Source organism: Grampus griseus (assembly GCF_964374135.1).
Source record: "Grampus griseus genome assembly, chromosome: 1".
Taxonomy (NCBI): Eukaryota; Metazoa; Chordata; class Mammalia; order Artiodactyla; family Delphinidae; genus Grampus; species Grampus griseus.
Window position 1 is genome coordinate 36298940 of NC_139017.1, and position 16707 is coordinate 36315646.

The 16707-nt window shown below is 38.3% G+C and overlaps 1 protein-coding gene across 1 annotated transcript in view; it reads left to right on the forward strand.

Annotated features, from left to right (window-relative positions):
• Positions 1-16707, forward strand: part of LOC309839306 (uncharacterized protein C1orf21) — a 225342-nt gene that overhangs the window by 186716 nt on the left and 21919 nt on the right. The window contains exon 4 of the mRNA XM_082681017.1: positions 9855-9931. Coding sequence (XP_082537143.1) covers positions 9855-9931 — 77 coding nt within the window. The remainder of the gene's footprint in view (positions 1-9854; positions 9932-16707) is intronic.

Consider the following 16707-nt stretch of genomic DNA (forward strand, 5'->3'; position numbering starts at 1 on the left):
ACTTTCTGGAGAGTTTTTATCATAAATGGGTGTTGAATTTTGTCAAAAGCTTTCTCTGCATCTATTGAGATGATCATATGGTTTTTATTTTTCAATTTGTTAATATGGTGTATCACATTGATTGATTTGCATATATTGAAGAATCCTTGCATCCCTGGGATAAATCCCACTTGATCATGGTGTATGATCCTTTTAATCTGTTATTGGATTCTGTTTGCTAGTATTTTGTTGAGGATTTTTGCATCGATATTCATCAGTGATATTGGTCTGTAATTTTCTTTTTTTGTAGTATCTTGGTCTGGTTTTAGTATCAGGGTGATGGTGGCCTCATAGAATGAGTTAGGGAGTGTTCCCTCCTCTGCTATTTTTTGGAAGAATTTGAGAAGGATGGGTGTTAGCTCTTCTCTAAATGTTTGACAGAATTCACCTGTGAAGCCATCTGGTCCTGGACTTTTATTGTTGGAAGATTTTTAATCACAGTTTCAATTTCATTACCTGTGATTGGTCTGTTCACATTTTCTATTTCTTCCTTGTTCAGTCTTGGAAGGTTATACATTTCTAAGAATTTGTCCATTTTTTTCCACGTTGTCCATTTTACTGCCATAGAGTTGCTTGTAGTAGTGTCTTAGGATGCTTTGTATTTCTGCGGTGTCTGTTGTAACTTCTCCTTTTTCATTTCTAATTTTATTGATTTGAGTCCTCTCCCTCTTTTTCTTGATGAATCTGGCTGATGGTTTATCAATTTTGTTTATCTTCTCAAAGAACCAGCTTTTACTTTTATTGATCTTTGCTATTGTTTTCTTTGTTTCTATTTCATTTATTTCTGCTCTGATCTTTATGATTTCTTTCCTTCCGCTAACTTTGGGTTTTGTTTGTTCTTCTTTCTCTAGTTCCTTTAGGTGTAACGTTAGATTGTTATTTGAGATTTTTCTTGTTTCTCGAGGTAGGCTTATGTAGCTATAAACATCCCTCTTAGAACTGCTTTTGCTGCATCCCATAGGTTTTGGATCGTCGTGTTTTCATTGTCATTTGTCTCTAGGTATTTTTCGATTTCCTCTTTGATTTCTTCAGTGATCTCTTGGTTATTTAGTAACGTATTGTTTAGCCTCCTTATGTTTGTGTTTTTCACATTTTTTTCCCTGTAATTCATTTCTAATCTCTTAGCGTTGTGGTCAGAAAAGATGCTTGACATAATTTCAATTTTCTTAAATTTACTGAGGCTTGATTTGTGACCCAAGATGTGATCTATCCTGGAGAATGTTCCTTGTGCCCTTGAGAAGAAAGTGTAATCTGCTGTTTTTGGATGGAATGTTCTATAAATATCAATTAAATCTATCTGGTCTATTGTGTCATTTAAAGCTTCTGTTTCCTTATTTATTTTCATTTTGGACGATCTGTCCATTGGTGTAAGTGAGGTGCTAAAGTCCCCCACCATTACTGTGTTACTATTGATTTCCTCTTTTATAGCTGTTAGCAGTTGCCTTATGTATTGAGGTGCTCCTGTGTTGGGTGCATATATATTTATAATTGTTATATCTTCTTGGATTGATCCATTGATCATTATGTAGTGTCCTTCCTTGTCTCATGTAACATTGTTTATTTTAAAGTCTATTTTATCTGATATGAGTATAGCTACTCCAGCTTTTTTTGATTTCCATTTGCATGGAATATCTTTTTCCATCCCCTCACTTTCAGTCTGTATGTGTCCCTAGGTCTGAAATGGGTCTCTGGTAGACAGCATATATATGGGTCTTGTTTTTGTATCCAATCAGCAAGCCTGTTGGAGCGTTTAATCCATTCACGTTTAAGGTAATTATCGAAATGTATTTTCCTATGACCATTTTCTTAATTGTTTTGGGGGTTTTTTTGTAGGTCCTTTTCTTCTCTTGTGTTTTGCACTTAGAGAAGTTCCTTTAGTATTTGTTGTACAGCAGGTTTGCTGGTGCTGAATTCTCTTAGCTTTTGCTTGACTGTAAAGCTTTTGATTTCTCCATCGAATCTGAATGAGATCCTTGCTGGGTAGAGTTATCTTGGTTGTAGGTTCTTCCCTTTCATCACTTTAAGTATATCATGCCACTCCCTTCTGGCTTGTAGAGTTTCTGCTGAGAAATCAGCTGTTAACCTTATGTGAGTTCCCTTGTATGTTACTTTTTGTTTTTCCCTTGCTGCTTTCAATAATCTTTCTCTGTCTTTAATTTTTGCCAGTTTGATTACTATGTGTCTTGGCATGTTTCTCCTTGGGTTTATCCTGTATGGGGATCGCTGCGTTTCTGGACTTATGTGGCTATTCCCTTTCCCATGTTAGGGAAGTTTTCGACTATAATCTCTTCAGATATTTTCTCGGGTCCTTTCTCTCTTTCTTCTCCTTCTGGGTCCCCTATAATGTGAATGTTGTTGTGTTTAATGTTGTCCCTGAGGTCTCTTAGGCTGTCTTCATTTCTTTTCATTTGTTTTTCTTTATTCTGTTCCACAGCAGTGAATTCCACCATTCTGTCTTCCAGGTCACTTATCCGTTCTTCTGCCTCCGTTTTTCTGCTATTGATTCCTTCTAGTGTAGTTTTCATTTCAGTTATTGTATTGTTCATCTCTGTTTGTTTGTTCTTTAATTCTTCTAGGTCTTTGTTAAACATTTCTTGCATCTTCTCAGTCTTTGCCTCCATTCTTTTTCCGAGGTCCTGGATCATCTTCACTATCATTATTCTGAATTCTTTTTCTGGAAGGTTGCCTATCTCCACTTCATTTAGTTGTTTTTCTGGGGTTTTATCTTGTTCCTTCATCTGGTATGTAGCCCTCTGTCTTTTCATCTTGTCTATCTTTCTGTGAATGTAGCTTGTTTCTTTTAATTCCTGACATATTAACTTAAAGACTTGGTTCTAGGTTTGTTGGTAAACAGTGAAATCTGTTCTGAGCAATTTCTTAAAACTTTGTTTACTTTTTAAAGATTATTTTAAATGTTTCCAATCTACCTTGTGAAACAACTTTGTGAAAAATACTCGATGCTTTACAACTGATTTGCTCCACTTAACATTTACTTGATATAAAATGAGGTACATGGTTATATTTTAATTTATAGAAAGAATTTTCCTAAAGTTGAGACTTTCCAATTTCATCACTACTAAATAATTCTAACAAAACACTAATAATTCTAATAATCTCCATGGACAGGTAATTATAATTATGTTGACCTCACGTAATCATGATACCGGTGGGCCCAAGTCAACAGTTGCATTGTGTAGCTTGGGCCTTGCCATTGGCTAGCATCCAGAAATTCTGGTAGAATAAATGTGGCTCAGCTAATCACCATCTCTCTGAAGACAGAAGATACTATTCCTTTATATTTGAAGGAGGTGGTGTCCTACTTGTGTTAATACTACTTAGGAAATCACACAAATTTGTAAAACATCAAATGAGATTGTTTTCTCAGAGAGTATATCGTATGGGACACTCCCCAGAAGCTGGAATGATTACTTGTTATTTATGTTATAGCTGAACGTGTTCTTATTTTTAAATGTGTGTGTACCCCCCAAAAGTCTCCTAATTCTAGTTAAAGTATTTACCTTTTCTCGTTTTCAGGTACTTTCTGAAATGCAGTGGTTAAAATGCACACACACACACAGAGTTTTGTATAGAGGAAAACCCACTGAGAGTTCATGTTTAGTGCTTTTGTATCTTTTCTCTGTGTGGCCCCTCATTAGCAGGTTCCAGAAGCTAGTACTCCAACTCCCACTATTTTTCTCTAGGCCTCCAGCTTCCTCCATCCATCTGGCCCCTGAGATTTCTTTATAAGACAGAACTTCCTGCCGTTGGGCCCAGAAAAAAAAAAATGAAATTCCTCCTCACACTTCCAACCCAGACCAACTCTGGGAACCTCCCAGGACCCAGACTCAGTGGGATGACACAGGCAAAGAAGTGATAGGAGGAAAGAAACTCCTTCCTTCACCAACAGGGAGTGGGGTACTTTCTTCAACTCCCTGAATGCGTTGTGTTGCTTCCTTCAGAATTAAGGAGCTGAAGTTCAAGAGGACTTTGTAAAGAAGCTGTCAGTTTCTCTTGGAATTCTGACTTTCCCTTTAGGAAATGCCCCCCGAGATTGGAAGCAGCAGAATAAATATATTTTGGTTTGACTGTCTTCAACATGAGAGAAGCTAAGAAGAGAATGATAAGTTTACTCTAGACACTGACAAGTGTGTTCTGTTCATAAAGAAATAAAATTGCAAGCAAAGGAGAAGTTGTTTGATTTGCTGTTTAAATAAACCTGTCACTACCTGGCATTAGTTTGCAAACATTTTTGAGAAATGGATGTTTTTGTCCAGCATCAGTTGAAAGCCCCTGAATGTACAGTTCAAGGGATTGCTGCTCTGAGAGACCTTGTTATTGACCCCTGAGGCAGCTCTGCAGAACCCCAGGGCTCAGTTTGAAAACTGCTCTGTGGAAGGCCAAGAGGGAGAATTCTAAGGTACAAAGGTACCTTTTCTCTGAAATAAAAGTCCTCAAACTTTTTTGAGTTAAGAGTCACCTAGGACTCTTGTTTAAAATGCAGATTCCTGGGCGCAATCCCAGAATCTGACACTTAGGAGGTATTGTGTAGGGCCTTGGAATCTGTATTTTGACAAGCATCCTAGATGATTCTGATACCAATATGGATGGATCATAAAAACACAGCTCTACAAACTGCCTGCTGAGGGCCCTTTCAGTGGCTTCATCTTAATCCCGCTTGGTCCCAGTTTATTTTAGTACTTATTTTATGAGTGTCAAATGCCATTAAAATAGTTTTTTCTTGCCAAGGGAAATAATATCTTAGTTACCTCTTCCGTCATCTCCCAATTTAGTTCTCTGTTTCTATTCCTGGAGTACCCCAAATGTGGCATGGCTCTCAGCCCTCTCTGTTGGATCTGCTCCATCTGAGACTCCCATCAGTCTCATCCTTCCTCTCGCCTTTCTTGGTTTTGTTTGTTTGCTTGTTGTTTCTTTTTTTCTTTTTTTCTTTTTGCGGTACGCGGGCCTCTCACTGTCGTGGCCTCTCCCGTTGCGGAGCACAGGCTCCGGACGCGCAGGCTCAGTGGCCATGGCTCACGGGCCCAGCCGCTCCGCGGCATGTGGGATCTTCCCGGCCCGGGGCACGAACCCGTGTCCCTTGCATCGGCAGGCGGACTCCCAACCACTGCGCCACCAGGGAAGCCCTGTTGTTTCTTTTTTTAAAGACAGGTCTCTTTAAACTTCTCCTTCCCCAACAAACAAACCCAAAGCAGAAGTTAATTGGTGTTTGTAAACAAATATAAAACTGACTTCTTGATGTAAATACAGCGAGCCAGTAAGCATATATATGCTCCCATGTAGCAAGGTGCTAGGTGTTCTGATAGAAAGACATATAAGAACAAATCCAAATAAATAAAATTTGTAAAATAAATAAAGCCCACAATGAGACACCCACTTGAATTACTGTAATTGAAAAGACAATACCAAGTGTTGACAGGGAGGTAGAGAAACTGCAACCATCATGCACTGCTGGTGGGAATGTAAAATGACACAGCCACTTTGGAAAACAGTTTGGTGACATCTTAAATAGTCAAATATAAACTTATCATATAATCTAGCAGTTCCACTCCTTAGAGTCTACCCAAGAGAAATGAAAATGTATGTTCACACAAAGACTTGTATACAAATGTTCATAGCAGCATTATTCATAATAGCCACAAACTGGAAACAGTCCATATGTTCATCAAGTTATGCATGGATAAACAAAATACAGTATATCCGTACATTGGAATATTATCTAGCAATTAAAATAAATGAAACACTGAAATATGCTGAAATATAGATGAACCTCGAAAACATTATGCCAGGTGAAAAATGCCAGATGCAAAAGGCTATATATTGTATGATTCCATTTATGTGAATCTAGACAAAGCAAATTTGTAGAGACGGAAAGCAGATCTGTGGTGGCCGGGGCCTACAGATGAGAACAAATGGGTATGATGAAACTTTTGGGGCTGATCTAACGGTTCTAAAACTGGATTGTGGTGATAATTGCACAGCTCTATAAATTTGCTAAAATCATTTAATCATACATTTATAATGGGGGAATTGTATGGAATATAGATTTTATCTCAATAAGGCAGTTAAATATTTTTTCTTAAAGCGTATGCCACAATTAAATAATTGAAAGTTCTTTTCTATGCAAAAGAAATAGAAAGGCACTATATATAATTCAGGTGTGGCCTGCAGACCCCTGGAGGTTCCTGAGATATTCTCAGGGAGTCTTCAAAGTCATTTTCCTAATAATAAAGAAGCTATTTGCCTTTTTGAAGGCAAATAGCTGTTGACATTTGTAGTGATGGTGCAAAAGCAATGGTGGGTAAAACTGCCTGTGCCTTAGCACAAATCCAGGCATTGGCACCACACCTTACTAGTAGTCATAGTAGTACTATTATTAGTAGTACTAATAGTAGTTATTAGTAGTCACCACCACCAAGCATAGTGGAAGAATATATTCTGTTTTCACTTAAGAATGCCCTTGATGGGGACTTCCCTGGTGGCGCAGGGGTTAAGAATCCACCTGCCAATGCAGGGGACACGGGTTCAATCCCTGGTCCAGGAAGATGCCACGGAGTAACTAAGCCCGTGTGCCACAACTTACTGAGCTTGTGCTCTACACCCCGCAAGCCACAGCTACTGAGGCCCATGCGCCACAACTACTGAGCCTGCGCTCTAGAGCCTGCGAGCCACAACTACTGAAGCCCACATGCCCTAGAGTCCGTGCTCCGCAACAAGAGAAGCCACCGCAATGAGAAGCCCGCTCACCACAACTAAAGAAAGCCCGTGGGCAGCAACGAAGACCCAACGCAACCATAAATAAATAAAATTGATTCTTAAAAAAAAGAATGCCCTTAATGAAGCAGTAGAAATTATTGAAGTTTTTAACTCTTAGATCTTAGATGCATATCTTTTTATTTTTTAATAAGATCTTTATCTCAAGGAAAAGCACTTCTGCAATTGATTGAGTTGCAAGCTGAACTTGCAGCTGTTTTTTTGTGGGACACCATCTCTACTGTAGAAAAAAAGTGCCTGGCAGACAAATTATGGATATTCAGACTTGGGTATTTGGCAAAGAGTTTCTCAAAAATGACCAAATAGAGCCCGTTACTCCAAAGAAAACAATTGTCAGTGTTTGTTGCTGGTCATAAAATTTGAATATTAAACCAAAATTAGAATTTTGGAAAACTTGTATCCACCACTATGAGCTTGACCTTTTGTCAAGACTTTTCTCGTGAGGGACTTCCCTGGTGGTCCAGTGGTTAAGACTCTGCACTTCCAATGCAGGCGGCACGGGTTCGATCCCTGGTTGGGGAACTAAGATCCCACATGCTGCGCAGTGCAGCCAAAAATAAAAATTAAAATTAAAAAAAGGAAAGATTTTTCTCATGAGATTGATGCTGATTTTAACAAATGTGATTTTTTTCATATTGTGTAATGAAGTGTATCAAAATTTGCAGAATATAGGTAAGAGGTCTTGATACTAAAAACTTTGAGGACTACTGGCCTAGTGGCTAATAGCATGAACTCTGGGGCCATCCTGCATGGATTCAAATCCCAACGCTATTACTTATTACTTGTAGAATCCCAGTAAGTGTTTCACCTCTCCATGCCTCAGCTTCCTCATTTATAAAATGGGGAAAATAATGATACCTATCTCAGAGAGGTATGTGGGCATAAAAGTAAATTAATATATATGTACTTGTGAACGTTAAAATGAGTTGATGTATGCAACCAGTTAGAATAACGTGGTGAGTTGTTACTGATCTTGATGAGTGGTAATTTGTAAAAACAAATACATTATAAGTACAAAATAGATAGAAATCTCTATGTAATTATATATATATTTGTAACCAGGAAATCCCCAGCTGCTTCCTCCCCATCCCCCATGCCCTCACCCCCCCATCTCTGCCTCACCTTGGGTACTCTCACTTCCTGGAAGGGCACGTCTGTGCCTGATGTCCTAAAGTGTCCTCGCCATCTATTGAGTCTCTGTTTGGGGCAGTTCCTTCTTTTTTTAGCAACCACACAATGTGTTTTTAAGGAAGATTTGGTGAGACAGTATAGTTATGAAGGGTACAGTTTAATAAATTGAATAGAAACAGAATATAATTATATGTCTTTGCATTCTTAGAATTAGAAGTCTCTTTCCTGCCTTAGCAATGTTTAAAATTATGATGCATCATTTAAGTTCAAAGAGTTTAGCAAATTATGTGAATAGAGAAAAAGTATAAGGTTCTGTCACATCAAATACATCCATTTTCAGTGCTTAATCCAAGCACACATAAAGTTTAAGGGAGAAAATGACTCATTTGGAGGGAACCTACATCTTCAGCCCTGCAGAGAGACTACAGCTGAGCTATTTTTATCTATGTTTAGAAAAGTTAATTATGTGCTGACATCATTTATTTGTTCTACCAGTATTCGATGAGTGACTCCCATGGAGTGCCAGGCCCCTAGCCAGGCACTGTTGTCCCAGTTGTAAAGAAGGGATGTGGGTCCCGCCCTCCTGGACTTAGTGCATTAAAGTTTTCTAATTGTTCTCCCACTTTCTTTGTAAAAAAATAAGGTGGTTCATCTGTTGTTCACTGACTACATCAGCAGAGGGAACAGTATATATTTTATACTTTTTAAATGTTCATGAAAACATTCTCGAGTTAAGTGTGAGGTAAATAAGGTAAGCTAGACTGCAAAAGAACTGTAATGATTGTTTCTTCTCCTGGAAGATCACAAACAAAATTACTGTCTATTTTGGAGGACTGGCATTATACAGATATGCTCATGTTTGATGGTAAATAGCAAACGACCAGGCATGTACGTCGTTGCAGTTTCACTGATTTACGTGGCTTCTGCTATCGTAGGAGAAATAATGAGCTCTTGAAAGAGCTCATTTGGGGACCATCTGTTTATGTGCCATCCCACATCAGTCTGCCTGTGGTGAGAATGGTGGGTCGGCCCACAGGACTTTTTATTCCTTACCCCTACCTACCCCAGGTCTTTAATTATTGCCACACCTCAGGTTCCTTGAGTGTATATAGTCACCTGTTAAGTAGGTTTAGAACAGTCCTTCCTTTCATTTTCGGGGGTATATTTAGAGAGCAAATTTTAGAGCACCTTAAATATTTTTTTAAAGATAATGTAAAAGCAGTAGTAGTATTGAGACAGTGTGCTTACTGATATACTTGTATTTTAAGATTTGAGAGTATTTCTTTCCTATGCGGCTGGTTTACTGGGAATAAGAAATCAGATCAGGCTAAAAGCCAAAGAAGTATTTCTGGAATACAGGCTAGTATTGATTTCATTAATTTAATTAAATTCAATCTCAATATTCATTATATATGGAAAATATTGGCTATTTTTAGTCATGTTCTTGTCCCTGTCACTGCTAGGGCCTTATGCAAACTTTATGTGTCAGTAACTGCAGTTGTCTCTCACAAATAAAATGCACAAAGTCACTTAACCTGGGCAAGCAAACAATGGCTGTGGTTGAACTACCGCTGTTCTTTTTCACTAGAATCTTCTGTTCTTTGATTCTCTTACTGTTTTCAGTAACTCCACCTAAAAATCAAATATTACTCACACGTTATTTTCTAAAAGGAGCCATAGCTCTTATAAAAGTTAATTCCTCTTTTCATGACAACGTTCCCTGTTCAAATATTCGGCAGTTCTCCTTGTACTGTGTGACATCTTTGTAAGGACTTTTGTCCTCCCCAACCTCAGAGGCTCCCAAACAAATCTAACGTTTTGTTGATGAAAATTTATGCTCTTGTTTAATTGCTGATTCTCATCTTGTCTTTTACATGTGCGTTTATGTGTTTCAGGAAAAAAGTGCCAGTTCAAATGTAAGACTGAAAACTAATAAAGAGATTCCGGGATTAGTTCATCAACCCAGAGCAAAGTAAGTTCTAGTTCCTATTTTCCTATATTGTCTTTAAAGCTAAAGATGTTTTTAGAGTGAGCTCCATTTTGCTTGCCATGTAACCAAGCCTTATGATAAAGCCTCAGTAATTGAGACAGTGTGATTTAGTCTAATGGAACAAAATAGAGAGACCCAAAACAGACCCACAATATATGACAGAGCTGGCACTTCACATCAGTTAGAAGAAAATGAAGGGGAATATCTTTATAACCGTGGGGTAGGGAAAAACTTTGAATAAGTCACAAAGGATGCAAATCTTAAGAAAAATGATTAATTTTTGTGAGTACATTAAAATTAAGAACTTCTGTTTATCAAAATATACTATAGGAGAGTAAAAGGCCACAAAATGATGGAATATATTTACAATACGTATAATTAACAATACTTGGGTTTCCAGAATATATCAAGTAATTCTATGAATCAATAAGTAAAAGACAGAACTCATAGAAAAGCAGGCTAAAGACGTAAACAACCACTTGACTGAAGAGGAAACATGAATAGCTAATGCATATGAAAAAATACCATTTCACACCACAAGATTGGCAAAAATTTAGAAGGCTAATGATACTAAAATGTTTACCAGAATGTAGGGATATAAACTGGTACAATTACTTTGGAAAACAACTCCACTCTCAGGTGTATACCCTAGAGAAACTCTTGTGCATGTGTGCCAGCAGGCATATTTTGAAATGTCCATAGCAGCACTGTTTACATGAGCTCTTAAAGCTCTTGAAGATATGGGACTTTCCTGGCAGTCAGTGGTTAAGACTCCACGCTTCCACTGCACAGGGCGTGGGTTCCATCCCTGGTCGGGGAACTAAGATGCTGCGTGCCTCGTGGCGGTGACATGGCCAAAAAAACAAAAAAAAAAACAAAAACAAAAAAACAAAGCTCTTGGAAATAAAACCCAAATGTCCATCAGACATGTAATGGATAACAAAACTGTGGTATTTTCTTATGATGGGAATGCTACATATCAGTGAAAATGAATGACCAATAGCTACCCAGATCAAGATAGAGGAATCTCATGAAATGTAAGGTTGTACCAGTAAGGTAAGTGGAAGTACCTGCCTATGTACAGTTTCATGCATATAAAGTGCAAAAACAGGCAGAGCTAAGCCATATATTATATATATGTACGTGGTAAAACAATAAAGGCAAGCAAGGAAATGAAGAGGCATTGAATTCAGAATAGTGGTTCTTTCTACTGGATAGAAGACAATGGGACCAGAGGTTCTATCTCTTAATCTGAGTGGTGGTTACATGCATGTTCCTTTAATTATTATTATTTGAAAATGTGCAAATAACATTTTATGTTTCCTTTTCTATGTGTTAAGTATTTCACAGTTAAAATGCTAAATTAAAATGCTAAAGAGAATAATGAGTAGTTTCTATATTGTTATAAAACTGAGTCTACCTTGGTGATAAAATGCACTTGCGTGACTTTGAAGCTACCTGCCCTTTCTTCAAAGAAGCTGTAATCCCAGAGGCTGCAAACCTCTTTTGTGTTGTTCTGCCTAAATATGAACAAATTCCCTAGGGGTGCTGATCACACAAGTACATCTGACACAGTCACCACCATCCCCAAATAATTTTAACTAAGACATATATGTAAATCAATATCATAAGTGGAAAAACTTGTGTTCTTTGGTTCTTCCCAGGAGGTTGAGACAAAAATAACATAATCACTTTAACCTGGCTGAGTGTCTGGAACTGCTGCAGCCATGGCTACTGTGATATGGTGGTTAGGACTCTTCAAGGGGTGGTGAATGATCTCAGGGATTGAATTTTTTACTTTCAAAGAAAACTGGACATTTTAAAATCCATTTATCATTTACAGTGTCAGTATAATGGGACAACTGATTTTTTTCACCCTCAGGTAAATGTCATGCTATAATCACAACCTACCTAATCCACTTCACTTGTAATCACTTTTATCTACACTAATTTTATCTGCCTCTGAGGATAGCAGATACCTGATAACACTACCAAATCATCTTTTCGTCCAAGCCATTAGATATATGCTCCTTTTAAATGCTTCTAGAAAAAGACTCTATTGAGAATTTCTTTTTTCCTTTAAAGCAAATACTTACTTGACACATTGAAATAGCATGCTTTGCAGACACACATGTGCTGAAGCTTTCAGAGAAGTTGATTAAATTGGCTCATGTGTTTACATTAAAATTATGAAGAAAATCCCCTGTTCTTCACACAGCATAATGCTCGTGTGTGCGTGCGTGTGTGTGTGTATTTTAAACTGTGAGTCAGATCATTGGGTTTCTGGAATTCAACTAAGAAATATTTCTGGAGGGCTAAGAGAAGGATTTTACTTTTTCTACTCATTGACATAATATAGGTTCCAGGAAATTATTCTTTATTATGCAGCTGTATAAAATAAGATGAGGCTTTTTCCCCATGAGTGGAAGGACAATCCCATACCTGATAATGGCAGATTTATTAATAATGAAGGCAGATAATGCTCACATCTTCATTTGATGCACCACGTAGAGCACATTCTTACTGACTTTGTAATCTCAGGCCAGTGACCTTATGTCTGTGAGCTTCAGTTTTCTCCAAGAAAAATGTTGGTGAAAAATCCTGTCTCATAGGGCTGGGGCTTAAATGAAATAACGTATGCCCGGTTCTTATCACAGTGTCTGACACTTGGTAAGAACACCTTAACAATTAGAAAAAACCCAAATGCCCTTTGACAGGAAATTGGATAGATGAACAACACTGTATTCACACAGTGGAATATTAGCAGTTAAAACGAATGCACTGCAACAATGCACAACGCTGGATGGACCCTAGCAGTATAGCACTAGAACAAAGAGTAAGTCCTGCAACATTACACAGAGCATAATGCACTCTATAAAGTTAAAAAAAACTAAAATAAATGATCTGCTTTTTAAGCACATAGAGAAATAGAGTAAAGCTATGTAAAAGGAAAGCAGGGGCATGATGGTTCCCTTGAGTTGGGAGTAACACACATGGGTGGGACGTAAGTAACCTCTAGGTTCTTGTTAAGATTGCAGCTTTGTAGAGGGAACTTAAGTTCAACATATTAAAGGCCATATATGACAAACCTACAGCCAACATTGTTCTCAATGGTGAAAAACTGAAACCATTTCCTCTAAGATCAGGAACAAGACAAGGTTGCCCACACTCACCACTATTATTCAACATAGTTTTGGAAGTTTTAGCCACAGCAATCAGAGAAGAAAAAGAAATAAAAGGAATCCAAATTGGAAAAGAAGAATTAAAGCTGTCACAGTTTACAGATGACATGATACTATACATAGAGAATCCTAAAGATGCTACCAGAAAACTACTAGAGCTGATCAATGAATTTGGTAAAGTAGTAGGATACAAAATTAATGCACAGAAATCTCTTGGATTCCTATACACTAATGATGAAAAATCTGAAAGAGAAATTATGGAAACACTCCCATTTACCATTGCAACGAAAAGAATAAAATACCTAAGAATAAACCTAAGGAGACAAAAGACCTGTATGCAGAAAACTATAAGACATTGATGAAAGAAATTAAAGATGATATAAACAGATGGAGAGATATACCATGTTCTTCGATTGGAAGAATCAACATTGTGAAAATGACTATACTACCCAAAGCAATCGACAGATTCAGTGTGATCCCTATCAAACTACAAATGGCATTTTTCACAGAACTAGAACAAATAATTTCACAATTTCTATGGAAACACAAAAGACCCCGAATAGCCAAAGTAATCTTGAGAAAGAAAAACGGAGCTGGAGGAATCAGGCTCCCAGACTTCAGACTATACTACAAAGCTACAGTAATCAAGACAGTATGGTACTGGCACAAAAACAGAAATATAGATCAATGGAACAGGATAGAAAGCCCAGAGATAAACCAACACACATATGGTCACCTTATTTTTGATAAAGGAGGCAAGAATTTACAATGGGGAAAAGACAGCCTCTTCAATAAGTGGTGCTGGGAAAACTGGATAGCTACATGTAAAAGAATGAAATTAGAACACCTCCTAACACCATCCACAAAAATAAACTCAAAATGGATTAAAGACTTAAATGTAAGGCCAGACACTATCAAACTCTTAGAGGAAAACATAGGCAGAACACTCTATGACATAAATCACAGCAAGAACCTTTTTGACCCACCTCCTAGAGAAATGGAAATAAAAACAAAAATAAACAAATGGGACCTAATGAAACTTCAAAGCTTTTGCACAGCAAAGGAAAACATAAACAAGACCAAAAGACAACCCTCAGAATAGGAGTAAATATTTTCAAATGAAGCAACTGACAAAGGATTAATCTCCAAAATTTACAAGCAGCTCATGCAGCTCAATATCAAAAAAAAAAAAAAAAAAAAACCCAATCCAAAAATGGGCAGAAGACCTAAACAGACATTTCTCCAAAGAACATATACAGATTGCCAACAAACAAATGAAAGGATGCTCAACATCACTAATCATTAGAGAAATGCAAATCAAAACTACAATGAGGTATCACCTCATACCAGTCAGAATGGCCATCATCAAAAAATCTACAAACAATAAATGCTGGAGAGGGTGTGGAAAAAAGGGAACCCTCTTGCACTGTTGGTGGGAATGTAAATTAATACAGCCACTATGGAGAACAGTATGGAGGTTCCTTAAAAAACTTAAAATAGAATTACCATACGACCCAGCAAACCCACTACTGGACATATACCCTGAAAAAACCATAATTCAAAAAGAGTCATGTACCACAATGTTCACTGCAGCTCTATTTACAATAACCAGGACATGGAAGCAACCTAAGTGTCCATCGACAGATGAATGGATAAAGAAGATGTGGCACATATATACAATGGAATATTACTCAGCCATAAAAAGAAACAGAATTGAGTTATTTGCAGTGAGGTAGATGGACCTAGAGTCTGTCATACAGAGTGAAGTAAGTCAGAAAGAGAAAAACAAATACCGTATGCTAACACATATATATGGAATCTAAAAACAAAAGGTCATGAAGAACCTAGGGGCAAGACGGGAATAAAGACACAGACCTACTAGAGAATGGACTTGAGAACACAGAGAGGGGGAAGGGTAAGCTGGGACAAAATGAGAGTGGCATGGACATATATACACTACCAAAGGTAAAATAGATAGCTAGTGGGAAGCAGCCGCATAGCACAGGGAGATCAGCTCGGTGCTTTGTGACCACCTAGAGGGGTGGGATAGGGAGGGTGGGAGGGAGAGAGATGCAAGAGGGAAGAGATATGGGAACATATGTATATGTATAGCTGATTCACTTTGTTATAAAGCAGAAACTAACACATCATTGTAAAGCAATTATACTCCAATAAAGATGTTAAAAAATAAATAAAAATCGCAGCTTTGGTTTTTTGTTTTGGTTTCATGGGTGCTTATTATACTGTTATTTTTTAAAATAACTAAATAAAAGTGAGCCATGAACTACTAGCTAGGGTGTGTCCTGCTGTGAGGATTAGGATTACCCCACTGCCCTGAGGTGCAATTGAAAAGTAGTAATGATGATCATGAAGAAATAACTGTGGGGCTTCCCTTGTGGCGCAGTGGTTGAGGGTCCGCCTGCCGATGCAGGGGTCGCAGGTTCGTGCCCCGGTCCGGGAGGATCCCACATGCCGCGGAGCGGCTGGGCGCGTGAGCCATGGCCGCTGAGCCTGCGCGTCCGGAGCCTGTGCTCCACAACGGGAGAGGCTACGACAGTGAGAGGCCCGCGTACCGCAAAAAAAAAAAAAAAAAAAGAAATAACTGTGTTTAGGCTAAGATTTGTCAGGAGTAATGGAATTTCATTTTTGCAGGTGAAGTGTTTGGGAATTAAGACCTTGCCTTCTTATACTTTCGCAGCTTAGGTGTTTATTGTTTGGAAGCTTATTTTTTTAAGTCACTTAAAATGGGAGCCGTGTATCTTTCAGCTCTAGAGCTCATTTTGTCCACCTTTCCTTCGTTTGATTACTTGTCATTAAGATTCCATAGCATCATCACCCTAGTCTCAGGAAACTGACAAGTCACAGAAAGAAGAGCCTCTGATGGCAGGGTTAACTCACAAGAGCTTTGCTGGGACCCCTGGGAGCCACAAGAATGCTCCAGGGTATAAATGGAGTATAATCTATCAAAATTTTGAGTCACTGTGTTGTACACCCGAAACTAATATAATATTGCAAATCAACTATACCTCAATAAAAAAGAAATGTTCCAGGGGAGCATTGTGTTTTCCAAGGTGGGATTTTAGTAATTAGAGAGAAATAGGAATAGCCGAAATTGTTAAGCTGTAGTAGTTAAATCCCAACATACAGGCTTTTAGAAAAGATTTTTAGATCTAATTAATCTTAGCATCAAGTATTCATACCTTTTTTTGTTTTGTTTTGTTTTGTTTTGCGGTACGCGGGCCTCTCACTGTTGTGGCCTCTCCCGTTGGGGAGCACAGGCTCCAGACGTGCAGGCTCAGCGGCCGTGGCTCACGGGCCTAGCGGCTCCGCAGCACGTGGGATCCTCCTGGACCGGGGCACGAACCCGTGTCCCCTGCATCGGCAGGCGGACTCTCAACCACCGCACCACCAGTGAAGCCCTTAGTATTCATACTTTATAAACTAAATGAGAAACAATCCAATTATCCCATCCTAAATCTTGAAGAAAGACAGTAAAGCCAGCCCAGCATGCTTTTCCATCTCCTCCCCTCACTCAACAATCATCAACTTGTCCATCAGAAGGGGTTTAAGAATCAA